The sequence below is a fragment of the Rhinoraja longicauda genome, chromosome 11 (genome assembly GCF_053455715.1).
Source record: "Rhinoraja longicauda isolate Sanriku21f chromosome 11, sRhiLon1.1, whole genome shotgun sequence".
Lineage (NCBI taxonomy): Eukaryota > Metazoa > Chordata > Chondrichthyes > Rajiformes > Arhynchobatidae > Rhinoraja > Rhinoraja longicauda.
Window position 1 is genome coordinate 46,285,038 of NC_135963.1, and position 21,090 is coordinate 46,306,127.

The window sequence follows — 21,090 nt, forward strand, 5'->3', positions numbered from 1 at the left end:
GGTGAAGAAGTTGTGCAGTTTGATATCCACAGGGAAAAATGATCTGAAAGGTCTGGACCCAAAACGTCCCCCATTCCTTCTCTCCAGACATGCTGCCTGTCCCGCTGAGTTACACCTGCATTTTGTGTCAATCTTCTGGAAAAGGATCTCCTGCGGCGGGTCGAGATCCAGATGCTGCTTGGACAGCTGCGTCACTCCCGCATTTTTGTCTGTGTTCGGTGTAAACCTCTGCATCTGCAGTTCCTTCCAAAACATTTCGTGTTACCCCAGATAGACTAAAAAAAGTTGAAGTAACTCAGCGGGGTAGGCAGCATCACTGGAGAGAATGAATGCGTGTCGTTTTGGTTCGAGACCCCTTTTTCGTGTTGCCCCAGCACTGGAGCCGAAGGGGGCGGCGGCTGGAGCCCGCCTGTGTGCAGACCTGTCCGCCGGCCGGGCGGAGGCGCTGCTCCCCCTGCAGGGCGGTGCAGCCGTTGGTCGCGCGCCGCCGCCGCTCCGCCCACGTGGCCGGCAGTTGGCGGGCGACACGTCATCGGCGCGGGCCATGCGGCGCTGATTGGCCGAGAGCTGCAGCGGGAGGTTACGGGGACATCCGACCGACAACACAAAACCCCCACGACATTGCCAGAGAGAGAGAGAAAGGTGGGAGGAAAGAGCAAGATAGGTAAGAGGGGAGGCACATACCCGTTACAGCACCGGTGCAAGTCGCTTCGCCAAACCAGCGCAGCGGCCGTTAGGACTCAATCCCGTGTGTTCGTCACGTTCCCTTACAGGGGAAGATTTAGACTCAGCTGGAAGGCGCAGTCGGCTGCAAGCGGTAGAATGGGCGACATTTCGACCTAATAATCATCGTCTGTTAGTTTCCCGGTGGTTACTTGCCCGGCATATTTTATTTGGGTGCTTGTCTCTGGTGACGCGACCTGAAGTGACGCCTCCACCCTGAGGTCACAGTGAACGGCGTGACGTCACTATTCCGCCCGACGTCACGCGGGAGGGGGGGGGTCCCATCAGACCATTTCTTCCACAGACGCTGCCCCACCTGCTGAGTTTCTCCAGCCCTTTCAGTTTTGGTCAAGCGGCTGGAGCCCTTCCCCCTCTCCCCCAACCAAATTGCTGAGCCCACCTTGTTTGGTTTGCAAGAGATGGCACTGCATCAGATTATTCTCTTGTAACCACTACTTTGTAGGCGCCCTTTACACAGTGATTATTTGCATACCTTGTATTACAGACAAGATGGTTCTCCCAATTTTCTTGTGACGATGTGCATCCATTCATAAAACTTGTAGCAGATACAAAGTTTGTTAAGAGTGTGCAGGAGACAAACATCAACATTTAACGTTCATTACATTACTTGAGGTTTCTGCTCCTTGACATGAGAAAGATCTAATGTCTGGAATTCCAGAATATAGTGTGTCGATTTGCAAAACCTCAATGTTGTTTGCACATTTGGATTTGCAAAGTGGCTGGTCCATAACATTCAGCAGGAATTTATCCTAATTAGAAAGGATTTCCATGTGAAAGTGGCACAATCTGTGTTTTGCAGGGGCATTTAGGATAATGTAAAATTGAAAAGTAGGGTAGAAAAAAGTAGCATAGGTTGGTGTTAGGTTTGAGCACTTGAGACCTAGTGGCAACAGACTAAAGAGCTGGTGAGAAGGAAGAAAATTTAATTTTGAATGAAAACTTGCATTTGTTTAATCACACTATGCATTTCTATGAATATATAAACATGAAGAAGGCAGCTAAGTTAAGTATGAGACCAGTGGAAGCTGATAATTAATAACCAGAAACAAAGAAATGCCATAAATATTAAATTCATTTTTACATCAATCATGAAGATTGTGACACATATCCATAAGATAACTGATGGACTAATTTCAAATCTCAAGGAATAAAATATTAAAGAAACTCACAGGGCTAAAGGGCGACCAATCGCGGAACTCGATGGTTTGCACCCCTCAATTTTAAAGGAGGTGGTTGTAGAGATATTGTTTTTTAAATTTATTGCACATTTTTGTGCGTTTATTATGTTATGTTATCTATTGGGTACTGTGTTTACAAACCTGTGGTGTTGCTACAAGTAAAAATTTCATTGTTCAGTTTTGGTACCTACTAGAACAGGGTGGACCCGTTGGGCCCAAAGCTTTCCTGCATTGGTCTAGCACCCTCTCCTCCCCCTTCTCCCACCCACTCCATGCCCCCTCAACCTCCCTTATCCCTCCTCCTCTCCTTCCCACCCCCCACTCACCTCCCCCTCCCCCTTCTCCCATCCCTCCTTATGCCCCCCTCTTCCCCTCACCCCCCCACCCCTCTGCTCCACTCTTAGGGGCTCTCTGGCACTCCCCCGCTCCCCCTCTCCCCCCCCACTCCCCAACGGCATCCCCCCCTCCTCCCCCACCCCCAGTCACGCCATGGCGGGATGCGCGCACAAGATGCTGGAGCTGGAGGAGGAGTAGAAGAAGGAGAGCGGCCGCAGTGTGCGTGCGTGCCGCGCAGCCCGCTGGGGGTTGTAGTCCGGTGATGGTCCAGGACACTGGGGCCAGGCAGGGGCGGGGACTACACCTCCTGGCGGAAGGCGGAGCGGGAGGTGGAGAAGAAGAAGAAGGTCGCGGTGTTTGTGTGCTGCGCTGCCCGCTGGGGGTTTTAGTCGCCGGGTGAGAGCGGGCCATCTTACGTAAGTATTAGATCAACGGGCCCCAGCTGCGCAGGCGCGAACCCGTTTGTTCTGTACACGCGCGGATCCGGCGGCCATCTTACGTAAGTATCAGATCAACGAGGCTCAACTGCACAGAAGCAGACGCGTTGGGTTCCCATTGTGACCTCAAACACGGCTGAATGGCAGGTCAGGTAGAAAAGGGATTTTTAAAGTTTAAGAGGGTGATTTTTAAAGTTTAAAAATTGTAAAACCTTTGAAATATAACAACCATTTGAACCGCAGGACAATGGTAAGGTGGTGCTAAAACTGTTGCACTATTGTGGCTGAATTTCGGGAACAGACACAGGCAAAAAAAAAAAAAATATATCTATATATATATATATATATATATATATAGTTTTAGTATATAGATCTATATATAGATGAGAGTTTTAGTAATATAGACCAAGTGGACCCGTTGGGTCCAGATCTCTCCTGCGGACCTCTCCTGGGGCAACCCTCCCCCAACTGTCGATCCAGCAGGTGCGGTAACCCTCTCCAACTGATGATGCCCGTTGCCAGGCGGGGAGTGTCTCCGGGAGCTGTAGGCGGGCAAGGGGGGACAGAGAAGGGGAGAGGGTGCCACTCACCTCGGTCCCGTGCCTACAGCGCTGCGGCCAGAACGAGCCGTGGACCCCAAGCCTCTCCTGCATTGGTGTAGCACCCTCCCCTCCCCTACTCCCCCCCACTAACACCCTCCCCTCCCCCACCCCTCTCCCCTCCCCCCACCTCCACTCTACCTATCCCCCTCCTCCCCCACCCCACTCCCTCTCCTCCCTGCCACTCCCACCCACCCCTACTCCTCCCACTCCGCCCCTCCCCTCCCCCCCACTCCCATTCCTCCCCTCCCCCTCCCCTCAACTCCCCTACTCCACCCCACTCCCCCTCCCCTCCCCCCACCCCCTCTCCCCTCCCCTATCCCCACTTCCCCCACCCCATACACCCCTCCACTCCCCAGACCTACTTCCCCTAACCCTCCCCCCCATGCCCTCTCCCCGCACCCCCACTCCCCCTCTCCCAGCACCGCTTCTCGCCCCCCACTGCCCCCTCCACTCCCACCCACTTCCCCTCCACTGCTCCCCTCCCCCCACTCCCTCCCATTCCCCCGCTCTCCCCTCCCCACCCCCCTCCACCCCTCAGCCCTACTCCCCCTACCCCTCCCCCCACCCACACTCCCCCTCTCCCCGCACCTCCACTGCCCCCTTCACTCCCCCCCACACCCCCTCCACTCCACCCCTCCCATCTCCCCCCTCCCTCCTATTCCCCTCCCCCCATTCCCCCTCCTATTCCCCCCAACCCCCTCCTTTTCCCCCCCACACCCCCTCCACTCCCCCCTCCCCCTCCATTGCCCCCTCCCCCTCCATTGCCCCCCTCCCACCCCACTCCACCCCCTCTCAACATAAACGGGCCCCATCTGCGGAGATGCCGAACAACAACCTCGCGCACACCAACCCTACCTATCCGTGGACCCGTTGGCGGCAAAACCCACTTACCTGTGCCTTGTGCATGCAAAGCTGATCGGCAGTGGGGATGTGGCGACGGCCATCTTGTTAGACCCTCTGTCGCCACGTTTGGCGCCGTGCTGCACCACGGGAGGAAGGTCAGGAGCGAGGCATGCCAAGACGGGCTCCCGCTTGTCCTCCGGGGGGGGGGGGGAGCGCATTTGTTAAAGTAATTTTCTCCCCCCTTCATTGGGCTGCGACTCTCTCGGTCCTCCCCTCTCCCTCATTTGCCGGCACTCGGGCGAGCCCCATTGCGACATCACACGCTGAACATGGCTAGAGATCGGTTGGAAAGGTAATTTTTAAACTTTAAAATCTCTCTAACATTAAAAATATATCACCAATTTGAATGAACCCTGTATTAAATGGTCACCAGGACAATGGGAATTAAGGTGGTGCTAAAATTATGGTGCTATTGTGTAACGTTTAGGCTGTAGTTCAATCACTAAATCATATATAGGGGCGTGGCTGTGTTCTGCAGCTGCGGCTCACCGGCAGTCTCTCTGTCTTTTTTTTTGTTTTTTGTCTATTGTCATCGTTTAATGTACGTTTTGTTCTATCTTTAACTCTGTGTATGTGGGGGGGTGGTGGGGGGGTTGGGGGAAACCTTTTTTTCTAATCTCTTCCTCAACGGAGATGCGACCTTTACCGTGTCGTATCTCCGTTCGCGCTACGGCCTAACATCGTGGAGTCGGCGGCCTCCAGCTGGGATCGACCTTGAAGACTCCGGTCGCAGGGCCTGGACTTACCATCTCGGAGGCTTCGGCCGTGGGCCCTGCAGACCGCAACATCGGGAGTTCGCAGGTCCCTGGCTGGCGACCGGTTTTTGGGAGCTCCAGCCGTAGCAGCTTCGACCGCCCCGAAGCGCGAGGTACGATCGACCCGCTCGCAGGCCCTTCATCACCCTGCGTGGCTCGGCCGCAGCACTTTCCATCGCCCGGTGGGGGCTCAGGACTTTCATCGGCCTGCTCGGCTCGGCCCTGGGACTTTCCATCGCCCGGAGGAGATAAGACTTTGCCTTCCATCACAGTGAGGGTGTGCCTAGAGCAATCACTGTGATGGCTGTTTGTGTAAAAATTGTATCTGTGTGTCCTGTGCTTTTTGTTGTCTACTGCCGGACCCTAACGTGAGAGGACGCTGGCGTTGTTTATTCGCCGCTTTTCCGTTAGGATAGTTTGTCTGTTTGTTTTTATGTTGATTGTTTTCGTAAAGCGCTTTGAGCACCCGATAAGGCGCTATATATAATAAATGAATTATTATTAATTATTATTATATATATATATACACACATACATACAAGATGAGAGTTTTAGTAATATTACTAGACAAAGTGGGCCCGTTGGGCCCATTTCCCACTCCCCCATTCTCTCGTCCCCCATCCCCACTCTTACTCTCCCCACACTCTCCCCTTTGGCCCGTCCTCTTAGGGTTTCCATTGTATCCGGGAGGGGGTGAGGGAGTGAAGGGGGGAGGGAGGGAGAGGGAGGTTTGGGGGAGGGAGGTGTGGAGTGATCGAGGGGGAGGGAGTGGTGGAGGGAGGGATGTGTTGAGGATGGAGGGTGGAGGGAGGGGGGGAGGGTGATGAGAGATGGGGTGGTATTTGTGGAGGGAGGGAGGGGGGGGAGAGAGGGGGGGAGGGAGGGATGGGGGAGAGGGGAGGGATATGGACCTCCCCTTTTCCCAGTACCCCTCTTTCCCCCACCACCAATTCCCCTCCGCACTACCCCTTTTGTCCCATCCCCATTCTCAGCCCCCCCCCCCCCCCATTTTCTCTCCCCCAGACACACTCTTAGCATCAGTTAAAGGCCCGGGGGGGGGTGCGGGTGATCGGATCAGTGAAAAGTCCAGTGGGGGGGGGGGGGGCTTCGGGAGATCGCATCATTCAAAGGCCCGGGGGGGGGGGGGGGATAGCGGGGAGATGTTCTCCCGGGTGTGGGAGAGAGGAGAGAAGCAAGGGGAGAGAGGAGAGGTGAGCCGGTGATCGCGGGCTGGCGCCGCTAACGGCGTCCATTGTTTTGGTGTGAGTGAGGAGATGCCGCGCATGCGTGCTGAGTACAGAGTGAGGAGATTCCGCGCATGCGTACTGTGCACTGCCGGACCGCAGCGCCCCCCTTCTGTCAAAACTTCGATAAATCAGGGGGGGCAACACTTTTAAACCTCTGTAACTTAAAAAATATGCGTCCGAATTAAATAAAAATATCATTTTCCAGCAGCGAACCGCATGCTGATTAAGGCAGTTCAAAAATCGTTCACCGTTTTGCCGGAATTGCCGTATTCAGCCGACATCAGTGGAATATATATACAAACATCGCTTCAAGATCTGAGTTTTAGTAGTATACTAGAACAAGTGTGCCTATTCAAAGCGGGCCCGTTGGGCCCGTCCCCACACCCCCCATTCTCTCCTCCCCCAGCCCCACTCTTACCCGTTGGGCCCGTCCTCCTGATCTGTGTATGTCAAGTGACCACTATAACCTCCTTCTTTTTTTTTTCCTAATCAGATGTGCAGCACTTTGGTCAACGTGGGCTGTTTTTAAATGTGCTATACAAATATAATTGACTTGACTTGACTTGACTTGCAATAACAAAAAACAGCACTTTAAAACAATCCTGGAAACTTTTCGAAACAATGTTCGAAACAATGTAGCCGTCACAAGCTGAAGACCAAATCTGCACTGCAGCGCCCCCCTGAAAAGGGGGGGGGGGGCAGCGCTTTAAAACCTCTGTAACTTAAAAATCACGCGACCAAAGTAAATGAAAATATCACGGCCGAGCGAGCGCGAGATTGGCGATTGAGGCGGTGTGAAAACCGTCGGGCTACGGTCCGCCTTTTTTCCGCAATCGATGTTACGTACGGTTCAGGTCATTCTCAAAAATATACACAAAATCTGAGTTTTAATAGTATACTAGAAAAGAGGGCCCGTTGGGCCCGTCCCCACACCCCCCATTCTCTCCTCCCCCAGCCCCACTCTTACTCTCCAAGTGTGCCCGTTGGGCCCGTCCTCCTGATCTGTGTATGTCAAGTGACCACTATAGCCTTATTTATTTATTTTTTTTCCTAATCAGATGTTTTTGTTTTTTTTCCTAATCAGATGTGCAGCACTTTAACGTGGGTTGTTTTTAAATGTGCTATACAAATAAAACTGACTTGACTTGACTTGACTTGACTTGCAATAACAAAAAAGACTTCTTGGAAGCTTTTCGAAACAATGTAGCCGTCACAAGCTGAAAACTAAATCCTTGCTGAAAACTAAATCCTTTTCTGGAAACTTTTGGAAACAAATGTAGCCCCTTCAAGAAAAGGGTTAGAAATGAAAATTTAAACTTTAATATCTCTCTAGCTTTAAAAAGGTAGCTTCAATTTGAACGAAAGTACTTACAATAGTTGCCCAGGTTAATGGTGAATATGGCGGTACAAAAATCGTAGCGCTTTGGTGTACCGTCTTGGAGGAGTAGGGTTTGTAAGTTAAACTTCGGAATCTTCCGTACATACACACATACATACGAACGCAGAGTTTTAGTATTATTGTACCGTCTTGGAGGAGTAGGGTTTGTAAGTTAAACTTCGGAATCTTCCGTACATACACACATACATACGAACGCAGAGTTTTAGTATTATACTAGAAAAGAGGGCCCGTTGGGCCCGTCCCCACACCCCCCATTCTCTCCTCCCCCAGCCCCACTCTTACTCTCCAAGTGTGCCCGTTGGGGAGGGCCCGTTGGGCCCGTCCCCACACCCCCCATTCTCTCCTTCCCCAGCCCCACTCTTACTCTCCAAGTGTGCCCGTTTTTTTTTTTTTCCTAATCAGATGTTTGTTTGTTTTTTCCTAATCAGATGTGCAGTACTTTGGTCAACGTGGGTTGTTTTTAAATGTGCTATACAAATAAAATTGACTTGACTTGACTTGACTTGCAATAACAAAAAAGACTTCTTGGAAGCTTTTCGAAACAATGTAGCCGTCACAAGCTGAAAACTAAATCCTTGCTGAAAACTAAATCCTTTTCTGGAAACTTTTGGAAACAAATGTAGCCCCTTGAAGAAAAGGGTTAGAAATGAAAATTTAAACTTTAATATCTCTCTAGCTTTAAAAAGGTAGCTTCTTACAATAGTTGCCCAGGTTAATTGTGAATACGGCGGTACAAGAATCGTAGCGCTTTGGTGTACCGTCTTGGAGGAGTAGGGTTTGTAAGTTAAACTTCCGTACATACACACATACATCCCTACATACGAACGCAGAGTTTTAGTATTATATATATAGATAGATAGATAGATAGATAGATAGATTATATAATAATAATAGATACTAGACCAAGTGGGCCCGTTGGGCCCATTCCTCGTAGGGTTTCCATTGTAACCTTGGAAAATCGCGTTTTTGCTTTAACATAAATTGTTTAAAAATAAATAAAATGGATCTCAATGAAATAACGACCCTATATAAAATAAAGAGGCTGAGATGCATCCGGGGACGGGGAGTGTTACCCGGGGCCGTGGGTGGCGAGGGGGTGACGGAAGGGGAGAGGGTACCACTCACCTCGGCCCCGTGGCGCCAGCGCTGCAGCCAGAGCGAGCCTTGAACCCAAAACCTCTCCTGTATTGCTCTAGCACCCTCACCCACTCAATCCCCCTTATTCTCCCCCACTCCATCCCCCCTACCCCACCCCCACTCCCCAGAACCCCTACTCCCCCACCCTCTCCCCCCACCCCAAACCCACCCTTCCTTTCTGAAGATCTTAATAAAATCGGTCTAAAAGGTCATTTTTAAACTTTAAAATCTCTGTAACTTTAAAAATATGACACCAATTTGAATGAAACTTGTTGTAAAGCGTGGCCAGAACAATAGTGATTAAGGTGGTGCTAAAATTGTAGCGCTGTCACGCGACGGGGGCACAAATACACGGCTGATAATATATATACATCATAACAAATATACATCATAACATCATAACAAATAACAAACAAACAAACAGAGAGTTTTAGTAATGTACAGATAGATGACAATTAAATTTTCTTGACTCTTGCTAGAGATAGTGGACCCATTGGTTGAAGGCACAATTGAAAAACAGCCAACATATCTATTTTGTTTAAAAGCAGTGGGAGATAGAAGGCAGGGGACTATAAAGCTGTTCTTCTAATATCCATTGGCGACGTCAATAATCAAAGATAAAACAATCATTTTGGAAAGCTGAATTTAATCAAATCTAATCAACATGGTTTACAGAAAGTTAAATCATGTTTGACAAATTTGCTTGAATTCTTTGAGGAAGTGACGGAATAGTGCAGTGTATTTAGATTTCCAAAAGGTACTTGACAATCTGCCACATAAGATGCTGATGCACAAAGAAAGGGACAATAGCTTTCATATGTAAATTAGAGTTGGAATAAATAGTTCCCTTTCAGACTGGAGGGATGTAATCTAGCGTGTTGAATTGCAAAACCTCAATGCTGGTTGCCCATTTGGCTTTGTAGAGTTGGGCATCCTCAGATTGATTACCCTCACGGGGCAGACCCCAGGGATTTGTTCTTCACTGACATTTATTTACTATTTTCATTATTGACCTGAAGGAGGGAATGAAAATAGATTTTAGAACACATTGCAAAGAAGACATTGCGATATTGTGATGAGATATAGATGGATTGAGTAATTGGGTTAAAATGTGGCAAATGGTGTTTCGGGCGAGGAAGTGTGCGACCTTGCACTTTGGTAAGAAGAATCAAAAGAGAGATCAATTAATTGGAAATAGATTGAAAATGAGTGTAATTTCAGGGGATTCTAGTGCAAGTATTCGAGTGCATGAATGACAAAAACATAGCAGACGTGTTCAACGAAAAGAAGACAAACTGCATGTTGACCTTTATTGTAAAGGGGTTGGAGTTTAACGAAAAGGAGGTTTTAGTAGAGTTGTATGGAATGTTGGTGAGGGCACACCTGAAATGCTTTGGTTCCCTTACCTAAAAAAGGATATTGTAGCATTGAAGGAATCCAATGGAGATTTTCCGGCTTAATTTGTGAGATGAGGGTTTGTCTTATGAAGAAAAGGGCGATAGTTTGGTTCTGTATTCCTTAGGAGTTCAGAAGAGTGAGGTATGACCTTATTCAAAGGCAAGATCCTAAATTTCACAAGATAGATATTTTCAATACTGGGAGAGTCATAAACAAGAGGGCATAGCTGCAAAATAAAGGGCTGGTCATTTAAAACTGAGACACCTTGTAATATCTTCTCTTAGAGGGCAGTGAATTTCTGGAATTCTCTGTCGTGGAGGGTGATGAAAGCCAGAGCATTAGATATATTTAAGGTGGAGATAGATAAATATTTGAAAGAAATTGAGAGTAATGGGGAACTAGCACCAAAGAGGAATTGAGGCCAGTTTTGATTAACCATGTTCATATTGAATACTGGGGCTAGCTTGAGGGACCTGGTGGTCTCCTCCTGTTTCTCTTCTCTTGTTTTCTTGTGTGTTCTGGTGTTATTTGCTATAATGCCCCTTCAATTTCTTTCTGATTCTTAAAAGCTTTATTGTTATCATCTATCTTGTCTCTTATGATCGTTCTCTGAAAATTGATCCAAATATTTGCAGGAATATTCTACTAATTTCCTTGAACATGAATTCTTGGAGATGAAAGTCTTCCTAGCAAAAAATATGCTTATTTTTGGTTAAAGTGTAGTTTTGGGGATTTTGTAATGATTCTTGCTTTGCTTATTTTTGTTCTCCAGAATATTGTATAATCGCCATGCAGTGCACTCATACAATTTAAATCTTTCTGTTTTTTCCTAGTATTCACATTCCTAGCTCAGCAGAATGTGTAATTTGAGGAGTTTTTGGAGTCACTTGTGCACAGTTTATCGAGCACCATAGTTCCAAAGGCAGTGTACTGAGGTAACTTCTGCCATGGCCTTTCTATAGATGTGCCAACAGACTATAGACTTCACAGCTTAGCAAACATTTGCTGTTTCTGCATAAATAATTACGAATGATCCTTTTTATTGTGCTTTTCCTCTCATTACAATCATCCAGAAGTTCAAGATCAGGAAATGTCAACTCTAAACGTCTATTGTTGCATTATTCTAGACATTAGTCATTTCCTCCTGGTATACTTTTTCTGTGGTCTGCATTAATATTATCTGGAAGCTTTTGCTGTAGTGTTTAGATTGTAAAACCAAAATACTGCTAAAAAATTTAAACTTAAAATGCAAGAAATATTCAACAAATGAGAAGGGATTTAAAAAAAAACTTTTGGATTAATAACCTTCAATAAATACAGACTTTGGATTTTAATATTAAAGAGTCTGACTGGAAACTAATATTAGCTACACAGAATTGGCAATTTTTGTTGTTTACATTTTGTTGGCATTGCTTGACGACTTTTACCATTATGAAGTTTCAACATCTTTGGGGAACTTTTTTCCATTTCATGATGTCACTGGAATCAAACTTTATGTTGTCACAGGAAGGGAGTTCTACATAGAATATCTGTTCCAAAGTAGCTGCAACCATTAGTTCCAAATAGGGTAACAAAGGGTGATTTGAGAAATACTGGTAAGTGTAAAAAGAAACATCTTATAGAGTTGTGTAGCATTCAACCAACTATATTTCATGTAACCTATGATATAAACAACATAAAGTGCAGCAATTTTAAGATAGTATTGAAACCTATGGCCAGCAGTCATCAGGACAGGAATAGTGAAAACAAAAACTAAAAATGAATATTTAAAAAATACTAGCAGGTGGTGTATTTGAAATACTATTCAAAGTTCAATTTATAACATTTGCCACAGGTAAATAAAACAATATTTTTAGATGGAGAATTTCAGCAGAGCAATAAAAACATTGCCATTTGTACATACCAGTTCAAAGCAAACTCTAAACCTTCAACATTTTCTATCAATATTGTTTATATAATCAATTGTATCCGATCTCTTATTTCACTTCTAATTTATAATCCTACATAAATGAAGATGGCTTATTCTAACAGTATTGGCTCCTTTTCTTAAGATAACAACCAAGGTATACAATAATATGTAGGAAGCAACTGCAGATGCTGGTTTAAACCGAAGATAGACACAAAATGCTGGAGTAACTGGGATAGGCAGCATCTCTGGAGAGAAGGAATGGGTGACGTTTCGACCTGAAACTTTTGGGTCAAGACTCTTCTTTAGACTAGAGTATATAACAAGGTCTTTGTCATTGTTTGATGACCTGAGGCATCTTATAGGAGCACTGACAGAAATTGGTTTAAAAAACTGAGTTTTAAGAGGCAAATTACAGTCATACTGCACGGAAACATACGGCCCAACTTGCCCATGTCGACCAAAGTGTCCCATCTACACTAATCCCACTTACCTGCTTTTTGCCTATATTGCTCTAAATCTTTCCTGTCCAAATTAAAGGAGAAGAAATAGATTGAATGATAAAAGCACAGTGGTGCAGCGGTAGACTTGCTGCCTTACAATGCCAGATCCCCGGGTTAGATCCTGACTATGGGTGCTGTCTGTATGGAGTATGTACGTTCTTCCTGCAATGGTGTGCGTTTTCTCCGGGTGCCCTGGTTTCTTCCCACATTCCAAAGGCGTGCAGGTTTGTAGGTTAATTAGTTTTTGTAAATTGTCCCTTGTGTAGGATAGAACTAGGGTACGAGTGTTTGCTGATTGGCATAGACTCAGTGGGCAGAAGGCCTGCTTTCACACTGTATCCCTAAACTAAACTTAATTAAATAAATAAATATAAAACTCTCTAGGCTATTCTGGATCTTGCAGCCTTGTCAGCTGAAAATACAGTGCCCTCCATAATGTTTGGGACAAAGACCCATCACTTATTTATTTGCCTCTATACTCCACAATTTGAGATTTGTAACAGAAAAAATCACATGTGGTTAAAGTGCACATTGTCAGATTTTATTAAAGGGTATTTTTATACATTTTGGTTTCACCATGTAGAAATTACAGCTGTGTTTATATATAGTCCCCCCACTTCAGGGCACCATAATGTTTGGGACACATGGCTTCACGGGTGTTTGTAATTGTTCAGGTGTGTTTAATTGCCTTCTTAATGCAGGTATAAGAGAGCTCTCAGCACCTAGTCTTTCCTCCAGTCTTTCCATCGCCTTTGGAAACTTTTATTGCTGTTTATCAACATGACGACCAAAGTTGTGCCAATGAAAGCCAAAGAAGCCATTGTGGGACTGAGAAACAAGAATAAAACTGTTAGAGACATCAGCCAAACCCTAGGCGTACCAAAATCAACTGTGTGGAACATCGTTAAAAAGAAAGAGAGTGGAGGTGAGCTTACTAATCACAAAGGACTGGCAGGCCAAGGAAGACCTCCACAGCTGATGGCAGAAGAATTTTCTATAATAAAGAAAAATCCCCAAACACCTGTCCGACAGATCAGAAACACTCTTCAGGAGTCAGGTGTGGATTTGTAATGACCACTGTCCGCAGAAGACTTCATGAACAGAAATACAGAGGCTACGTTGCAAAATGCAAACCACTGTTTAGCCGCAAAAATAGGATGGCCAGGTTACAGTTTGCCAAGATGTACTTAAAAGAGCAACCACAGTTCTGGAAAAAGGTCTTGTGGACAGATGAGACGACGATTAACTTATATCAGAGTGATGGCAAGAGCAAAGTATGGAGGAGAGAAGGAACTGCCCAAGATCCAAAGCATACCACCTCATCTGTGAAACACGGTGGTGGGGGGGGTTATGGCCTGGGCATGTATGGTTGCTGAAGGCACTGGTTCACTTATCTTCATTGATGATACAACTGCTGATGGTAGTAGCATAATGAATTCTGAAGTGTATAGACACATCCTATCTGCTCAAGTTCAAACAAATGCGTCAAAACTCATTGGCCGGCGGTTCATTCTACAGCAAGACAATGATCCCAAACATACTGCTAAAGCAACAAAGGAGCTTTTCAAAGCTAAAAAATGGTCAATTCTTGAGAAGCCAAGACAATCACCCGACCTGAACCCAATTGAGCATGCCTTTTATATGCTGAAGAGAAAACTGAAGGGGACTTGCCCCCAAAACAAGCATAAACAAAAGATGGCTGCAATGCCGACCTGGCAGAGCATCACCAGAGAAGACACCCAGCAACTGGTGATGTCCATGAATCGCAGACTTCAAGCAGCCATTGCATGCAAAGGATATAGAACAAAATCTAGACATGACTACTTTCATTTACATGACATTGCTGTGTCCCAAACATTATGGTGCCCTGAAATGGGGGGACTATGTATAAACACTGCTGTAATTTCTACATGGTGAACCAAAATGTATAAAAATGGCCTTTATTTAAACCTGACTGTGCACTTGAACCACATGTGATTTTTTTCTATTACAAATATCAAATTGTGAAGTATAGTGGCAAATAAATAAATGATGGGTCTTTGTCCTAAATATTATGGAGGGCACTGTATGGTTTCTATTAATACGAGAATCCACAAAAGGTCAGGATTAGAGGAATAGAGATATCACAGTGTTGTGAATTTAGTAGAGCAACAAAAATTGGGAGAACAAAGCCATGAAGAAATTTGAAAACAAGTCTGAGAATTTTAAAGTCGATGCTAAAGTCAACATGGCAAGCAAAAAGACAAAAGTTAAATACTAGAAAATAGAAATCACAACACAAAATGTTGCGGTTATTCTGTAGAAGCCTTGGTAGGTTGTAAAAATTAACAATTTATGATGTGTGTTCATCTCAGCTTGGCTTAATTTTCTGTGGTTACGGTATAATGTTCTAAATATATTATTTATTTTTCTAAAGTAGGAGTGAAGGCTCCTTTTTGTGTGGATTGGATCAGTTCACCAGGGACATATCATCATGGGAAAAACTTACATCATTGGAGAGTACAGTGAGAAATATCTTAAAAAGCTGAAGGGAGAAGAACGATATGGAACAACTGGTGTTTTGCTGGGGCAGGTAAGTAAACTGAACAATATTTTATTCACCTGATAACAATGATTAAATGTGTTTAAACCAAAATTATTTCAAAAGTAGAAAAAAATCAACTTCCATATGACCTGGGAGGAGGCTTATGGATTAAATGTCAGCTCTCAGAGCAAACCCATCAGTCCCAGTCCCACTCATTTCCTTGTAATCTATTCTCCCACATAATTATTGCCTAATTAACAAAATGAACATTGAAGCATTTTGTACTGAGTTTTTAGTAGTCATTAATGATTGAAATGCTCTATGTAACACATGAATATTATGGATACCAGAGAACAAACCCCCCCTGGCCTGTAGAGATGTGATTTAGTAGCACCATTTTAATCAAATCAACAGATGCTTTGTCTCTCATATATGTACTTCAAATGTCAGAATTTGAATTAAGGAAAATAACATTGACTTTTTTCATTGACATTTTTGGATTATTTTAAATTATATTTCATATTGCATCCAAACACTTTATTTAAAAAAGGATATAAAGCCTTTACTTCATTGTTACATAATTGTATGCCATTGTTTTCATGGATAACTTTAATCAAATTCATAATATCATAAGACATCGGAGCAGAATTAGGCCATTCGGCCCATCACGTCTGCTCCACCATTCGATCATGGCAGATCTGTTTTTCCCTCTCAATCCCATTCTCCTGCCTTCTCCCCATAATCTTTGACACCCTTACCAATCAAGAACCTATCTGTTTTAAAAATACCCAATGACTGGGGCAATGAATTCCACAGATTTACCACCCTCTGGCTAAAGCAATCCCTCCCCATCTCCATTCTAAAGGTCCATCCTTTTAGTCTGATGCTAAAAGGCTGCCCTCTGGCCCTAGACTTTCCCACCACTGGAAACATTCTCTCCACATTCACTCTATCTAGGCCTTTCATTATTCGGTAGGTTTTAATGAGATCTCCCTCATCTCATGAACTCCACTGAGTACAGGACCAGAGCCATCAAACACTCTCGTATGTTAATCCAATTATCCCCGGGATCATTCTTGTAAACATTCTCTGGAACCTCTCCAATGCCAACACATCCTTTTTCAGATATGGGCCACAAAATCGAATTCCAAATGTGGTCAGACCAGTGCCTTATAAAGCCTATTATTGCATCCTTGCTTTTATATTCTAGTTCTCAAAATGAATGCTAACTTGCCTTCCTTACTACCCACTCAAGCTGCAAATTAACCTTTGGGAAATTCTGCACCAGCACTCCCTAGTCCCTTTGCACCATCTCTGAATCCTCTCCCATTTAGAAATTAATCTGTGCCTTTATTCCTTCAACCAACTACATGATTATCCACTTTGCTACGCTGCATTTCATTTCCACTTCTTTGCCCACTCCAATCTGTCCAAGCCCTTTTGCAGACTCCCTGCTTCCGCAATACAACCTGCCCCTCCACTTATCTATGTATCATCTGCAGACTTGGCCACAAAGCCATAAATTCCATCATCCAGATCATTAACATATAACGTGAAAAGTAGTGGACCCAACACTGACCCCAGCGGAATACCACTAGTCACCAGCAGCCAACCAGAAAAGGCCCCCTTTATTCCCTCTCTGCCTACTGCCAATCAGCCAATCTTCTTTCCATGCTAGTACCAAAGGCCTGCTGAAATCCAAGTAAACAACATTCGCTGACTCTCCTTTGTCTGCCCTGCTGGTTGCTTCCTCAAAGAATTCGAACAGATTTATCAGGCAAGATCTCCGCTTAACTAAACCATGCTATTTTCGGCCCATTTTATCATGTGCTTCTAAGTACTTGGAAACCTCATCCTTAATAATGGACTTGAATATCTTACCAACCACCGAAGTCAGACTAACCAGCCTATAATTTCCTTTCTTTTGCCTCATTCCCATCTTAAACAGTGGAGTTACATTTACGATTTTCTAGTTCTCTGAAATTCCTCCCTGGAATTTATCGCAAAAATGTGGCGCCTAGGTCGGTTGAGGCAGCCAAACACAACCTCATCGGGGCTTCTGCGGGCGGCTGGCGGGTCGAATTTTCCCCTTGCAGCCAGGGCTCTGGAATTCCGGCCCCACCGCAGCTGGCGGATCCATTCCCATAGCCAACCTATGCGGCTGGACTTCCAATTGGCAGGTCCAATTACCCCCTGTGGCCGGAGCTCTGGTACTCTGGCCCTGCCGCAGCCAGCGAATTCGTTCCCATAACCGACTTCAAAGGCTGACTTTACGGGCCGGTATCTCAGCCTCCTGGTTCAAGGTTTGTTTCTTGTCACGTACCAATTAAGGTACCATGAAATTCAGATTGCCGTACAGTCATAGAGTCATAGAGTCCTACAGCACAGAAAGAGGCCCTTCGGCCCATCGTGTCCGCGCCGCCCGTTACCAAACACAGTCTAATTTTAATCCCATTTTCCTGCATTTGGACCGTAGCCCTGAATGTTGTAGCATTTCAAGTGCCCATCCAAATGCCTCTTAAACGTTGTGAGTGTTCCCGCCTCCACCACCACCCCAGGCAGTGAGTTCCAGACTCCAACCACCCTCTGGGTGAAAAAGTTCTTTCTCACATCCCCCCGAAACCTCCCTCCCCTTACCCTGTATCTATGTCCCCTCGTTGTTGAACCTTCCACCAGTGGAAGAAGTTCCCCGCCATCTACCTTATCTATGCCCCTCATGATCTTGTACACCTCGATCATGTCCCCTCTCAGCCTTCTCTACTCCAGGGAAAACAACCCCAGTCTGCTCAGTCTCTCCTCATAGCCGAGGCCCTTCATCCCTGGCAGCATCCTGGTGAATCTCCTCTGCACCCTCTCCAAAGCTATCACATCCTTTCTATAACGTGGTGACCAGAACTGTACACAATACTCCAGCTGTGGCCTCACCAGTGTTCTGTACAATTCCATCATTACCCCCCTACTTTTATATTCGATGCCCCGGCTAATGAAGGCCAGTAACCCATATGCCTTTTTGACCACCCTGTCCACCTGTCCTGCTGCCTTCAAGGACTTGTGTACCTGTACTCCAAGGTCCCTCTGTACCCCTGTCTTCCCTAGGGTCCTTCCATTCATGGTGTACTCCCTCTCCAAGTTATTTCTGCCAAAGTGCATCACCTCGCACTTTTCAGGATTAAATTCCATCTGCCACTGCTCCGCCCATCTGACCGTCTCATCTATATCTTCCTGCAGCTTGCAGATCCCTTCCTCGCTATTCACCACCCCCCCTAACTTTGTGTCATCTGCAAACTTGCTGATCATGCCCTGTACGTTGACATCCAGATCATTAATGTAGATTACAAACAGTAAGGGACCCAACACCGATCCTTGCGGCACCCCACTGGACACCGGCCTCCAGTCACAGAAGCAACCTTCTACCATCACCCTCTGCCTTCTGTCACTAAGCCAGTTTTTTATCCATTTTGCCAAGGTGGCCTGGATCCCATGGGCTCTTACCTTCTTGACTAGTCTCCTGTGTGGGACCTTGTCAAAAGCCAGTCATACCAATAAAGAGCAACAAGACACCCAAATAAATTTTTAACATGAACATCCACCACAGCGACTCCCCCACATTCCTCACTGTGATGGAAAGCAAAAGAAAGTTCAATCTTCTTCCCTTCTTTGTTCTCTCGTGGTCAGGGCACTCAAACCTATCGTTGTGGGGGCGATCTTGGATCTTGGCGCAACTGGCAGTCGAGCCCTCCACATCAGGGCGATCAAGCTCCCGCATCGGGGAATCTCAGCTCCCCGCGCCGGGCAATCGGACTCCTAAGTCGGGGCTGGTCTAGACTGAACTAGGCTGAACGTTATGATACCATTGGACTTCTCTCGGAGGCCCGCGTTGGATGACTGGGGCAGCGGGTGCGCCCGCCCTATCGCATTCTCTGTATTTTTGGCAAATCCCAGGTCGGCGGGGTGGGTCCAGTAGTTCTGCCAGGAAAGTGGCGCGTCAGCCCAGCAAATGTAGGTGCATGAGTTGATGCACATGTGAGATGGAATGAGTTACAGGGAAATAGGGGGAATGAGATTGCTCCTCTTAGTACCCAAATAGACCTGATCAGCCAAATGGCTTCCCTTTATGTCATTGAGAAATATTTATATAAATTCAGTACTAAAGAAACATAATGTTCCATAAAATAATTTAACAGGAATGCAGTACTTGAAATAATTGATACCTGTTTATTTGAAATATTTCTTAACAGTTTTTGACAATTTCTACAACTTTGTATTTGTTTACTCTTTTGGCTTTTCTATAATGTGACATTTTTCAAATCAATCACTTGCATTAGGAAAGACCTGTGCATCCACAAAAATCTCAATGTATATTTCAACTGAGACAAGCACGTTGGAGCGGTTTAGTTATATTGGAAGGAGCAATCACCTTCTATTGTCAAATTAATAGAATTTTTCAGAATCAGTGCTTTCATTTGTAAACAAATGGATAATTGTAAATGGTGATCAGGCTTAGCTAATTTTGTGATAACCCCATGCTCCACTTGAACAGTGAAAAATTCTGACATGCAAAATGACATTTCAGCATATTTTAGAAGTTTTTGTGTAATTGTGTGACCCGATTTCTCCCATCATTTTACTTACAGGTTACACCAACGAAAACTTACATAATATTTGCTGCTCGAACTCCACTTAAAGATCAGTCTGAGCTTCCACCAGATAATCCAGATGAAATGAATGCAAGTGACATAGAGTGGATGTCTGAGCATGCCCGACAGGTTAGTATTACCATGAAATAATTTATTGAAAGGAACTAAAAGGTTTGAATTTTTGTTTAAATTAATGATATCCTGTAACATTGCATGCAGTTGGTCAGCAACTAGTGCTGTCCTGCGATCAAGCAGGTGAAGAAGGATTGAAGAGAGAAGAGACTGGACAAAAATTAATTGGAGAAAATAAGAGCATAACAACCTATTGTAGGATAGGGATTGACAGAGACCAACAAACTGTTATAAAGATTAAGAACAGCAGTTGGTTCCAGAGGTTGATAATAGCTAGCATTAGGAATCAAGGCTAGCAGGAAATGTTATAAAAATAAAGATAATGGCTCAAATCCAAGTCTTTGTTAACTCAAGTTTTGATTATTCCAATGCATCCCTAGCTGGCCTCCCTCTATCGTTCGACTGTAAGCTCGAGCACATTGAAAACTGCAGCATAAGTTATATCTTGCACCATCCTGTTTGCATTTTAGCACTCTGCTCACTGAACTACATTGAACAATTTTAAAATTCTCACTCTCATTTTTAAATCTCTGTATCCACTTCTATAATTTCATCCAGTCCTCTAACCTTAAAAACGTTGGTCTCTTGGTCATCCTCAGAATTTACTTTCTATCCTTGCATTTCCTGGTATCAAATGGGATGTGATTGTCTGGTCCTCCCTGATTAGTTGTTATTCCAGCCCTTGACAAGCAGGATTAAAAGGAATCCTGTGGCATTTTATACATTAATTAAAAACAAGAAGGTAACTCGGGGGAAGGTAGGGACACTCAAGGATAAAGGAGGGAATTTATGCTTGGAGTCAGAGGCTGTAGCAAAAGTACTAAATGAGTACTTTGCATCAGTATTCACAAAGAGGAAGGACATGGAGGATTGCGAGATGAGTGTAGGGTATACTATTATGTTTTGGTTATTTTGATCTCAAGAAAGTGGTGGTGTTAGGTTTCCTGAAGAGCATTATGGATGTTCTCAGAACCTTATGGGATCTGTCCCAAGTTATTGAGAGAGGATATTGCTGGGGCCTTGACAAAGATTTTTATATTCTCTCTAGTCACAGGTGATGTCTGGAGGACCAAGGAGTGGCCAATGTTCTTCCTTTGTTAAAGATCGGGAATGGTGATAATCCAAGATATGGGCTGGTGAGCCTCACGCCAATGGCAGGGAGACTATTGGGGAAGATTTTAAGAGATAGGATTTACTTACATTTGGACGAGAACGTGCTAATTCAGAATGCTCAGCATTACTATGTGTGGGG

The 21,090-nt window shown here is 45.1% G+C and overlaps 1 protein-coding gene across 4 annotated transcripts in view; it reads left to right on the forward strand.

Moving 5' to 3' along the window:
- The first annotated feature begins 500 nt into the window (after window positions 1-500).
- Window positions 501-21,090, forward strand: part of odr4 (odr-4 GPCR localization factor homolog) — an 81,645-nt gene continuing 61,055 nt past the window's right edge. The window contains exons 1-4 of one of the 4 annotated variants that reach the window (XM_078407572.1): window positions 501-664; window positions 10,970-11,071; window positions 14,962-15,117; window positions 19,704-19,835. In XM_078407572.1, the coding sequence (XP_078263698.1) occupies window positions 15,019-15,117; window positions 19,704-19,835 (231 nt within the window). In that variant the 5' untranslated portion in view covers window positions 501-664; window positions 10,970-11,071; window positions 14,962-15,018. The remainder of the gene's footprint in view (window positions 665-10,969; window positions 11,072-14,961; window positions 15,118-19,703; window positions 19,836-21,090) is intronic. The other 3 variants (XM_078407574.1, XM_078407573.1, XM_078407575.1) reach the window with 3 other exon arrangements.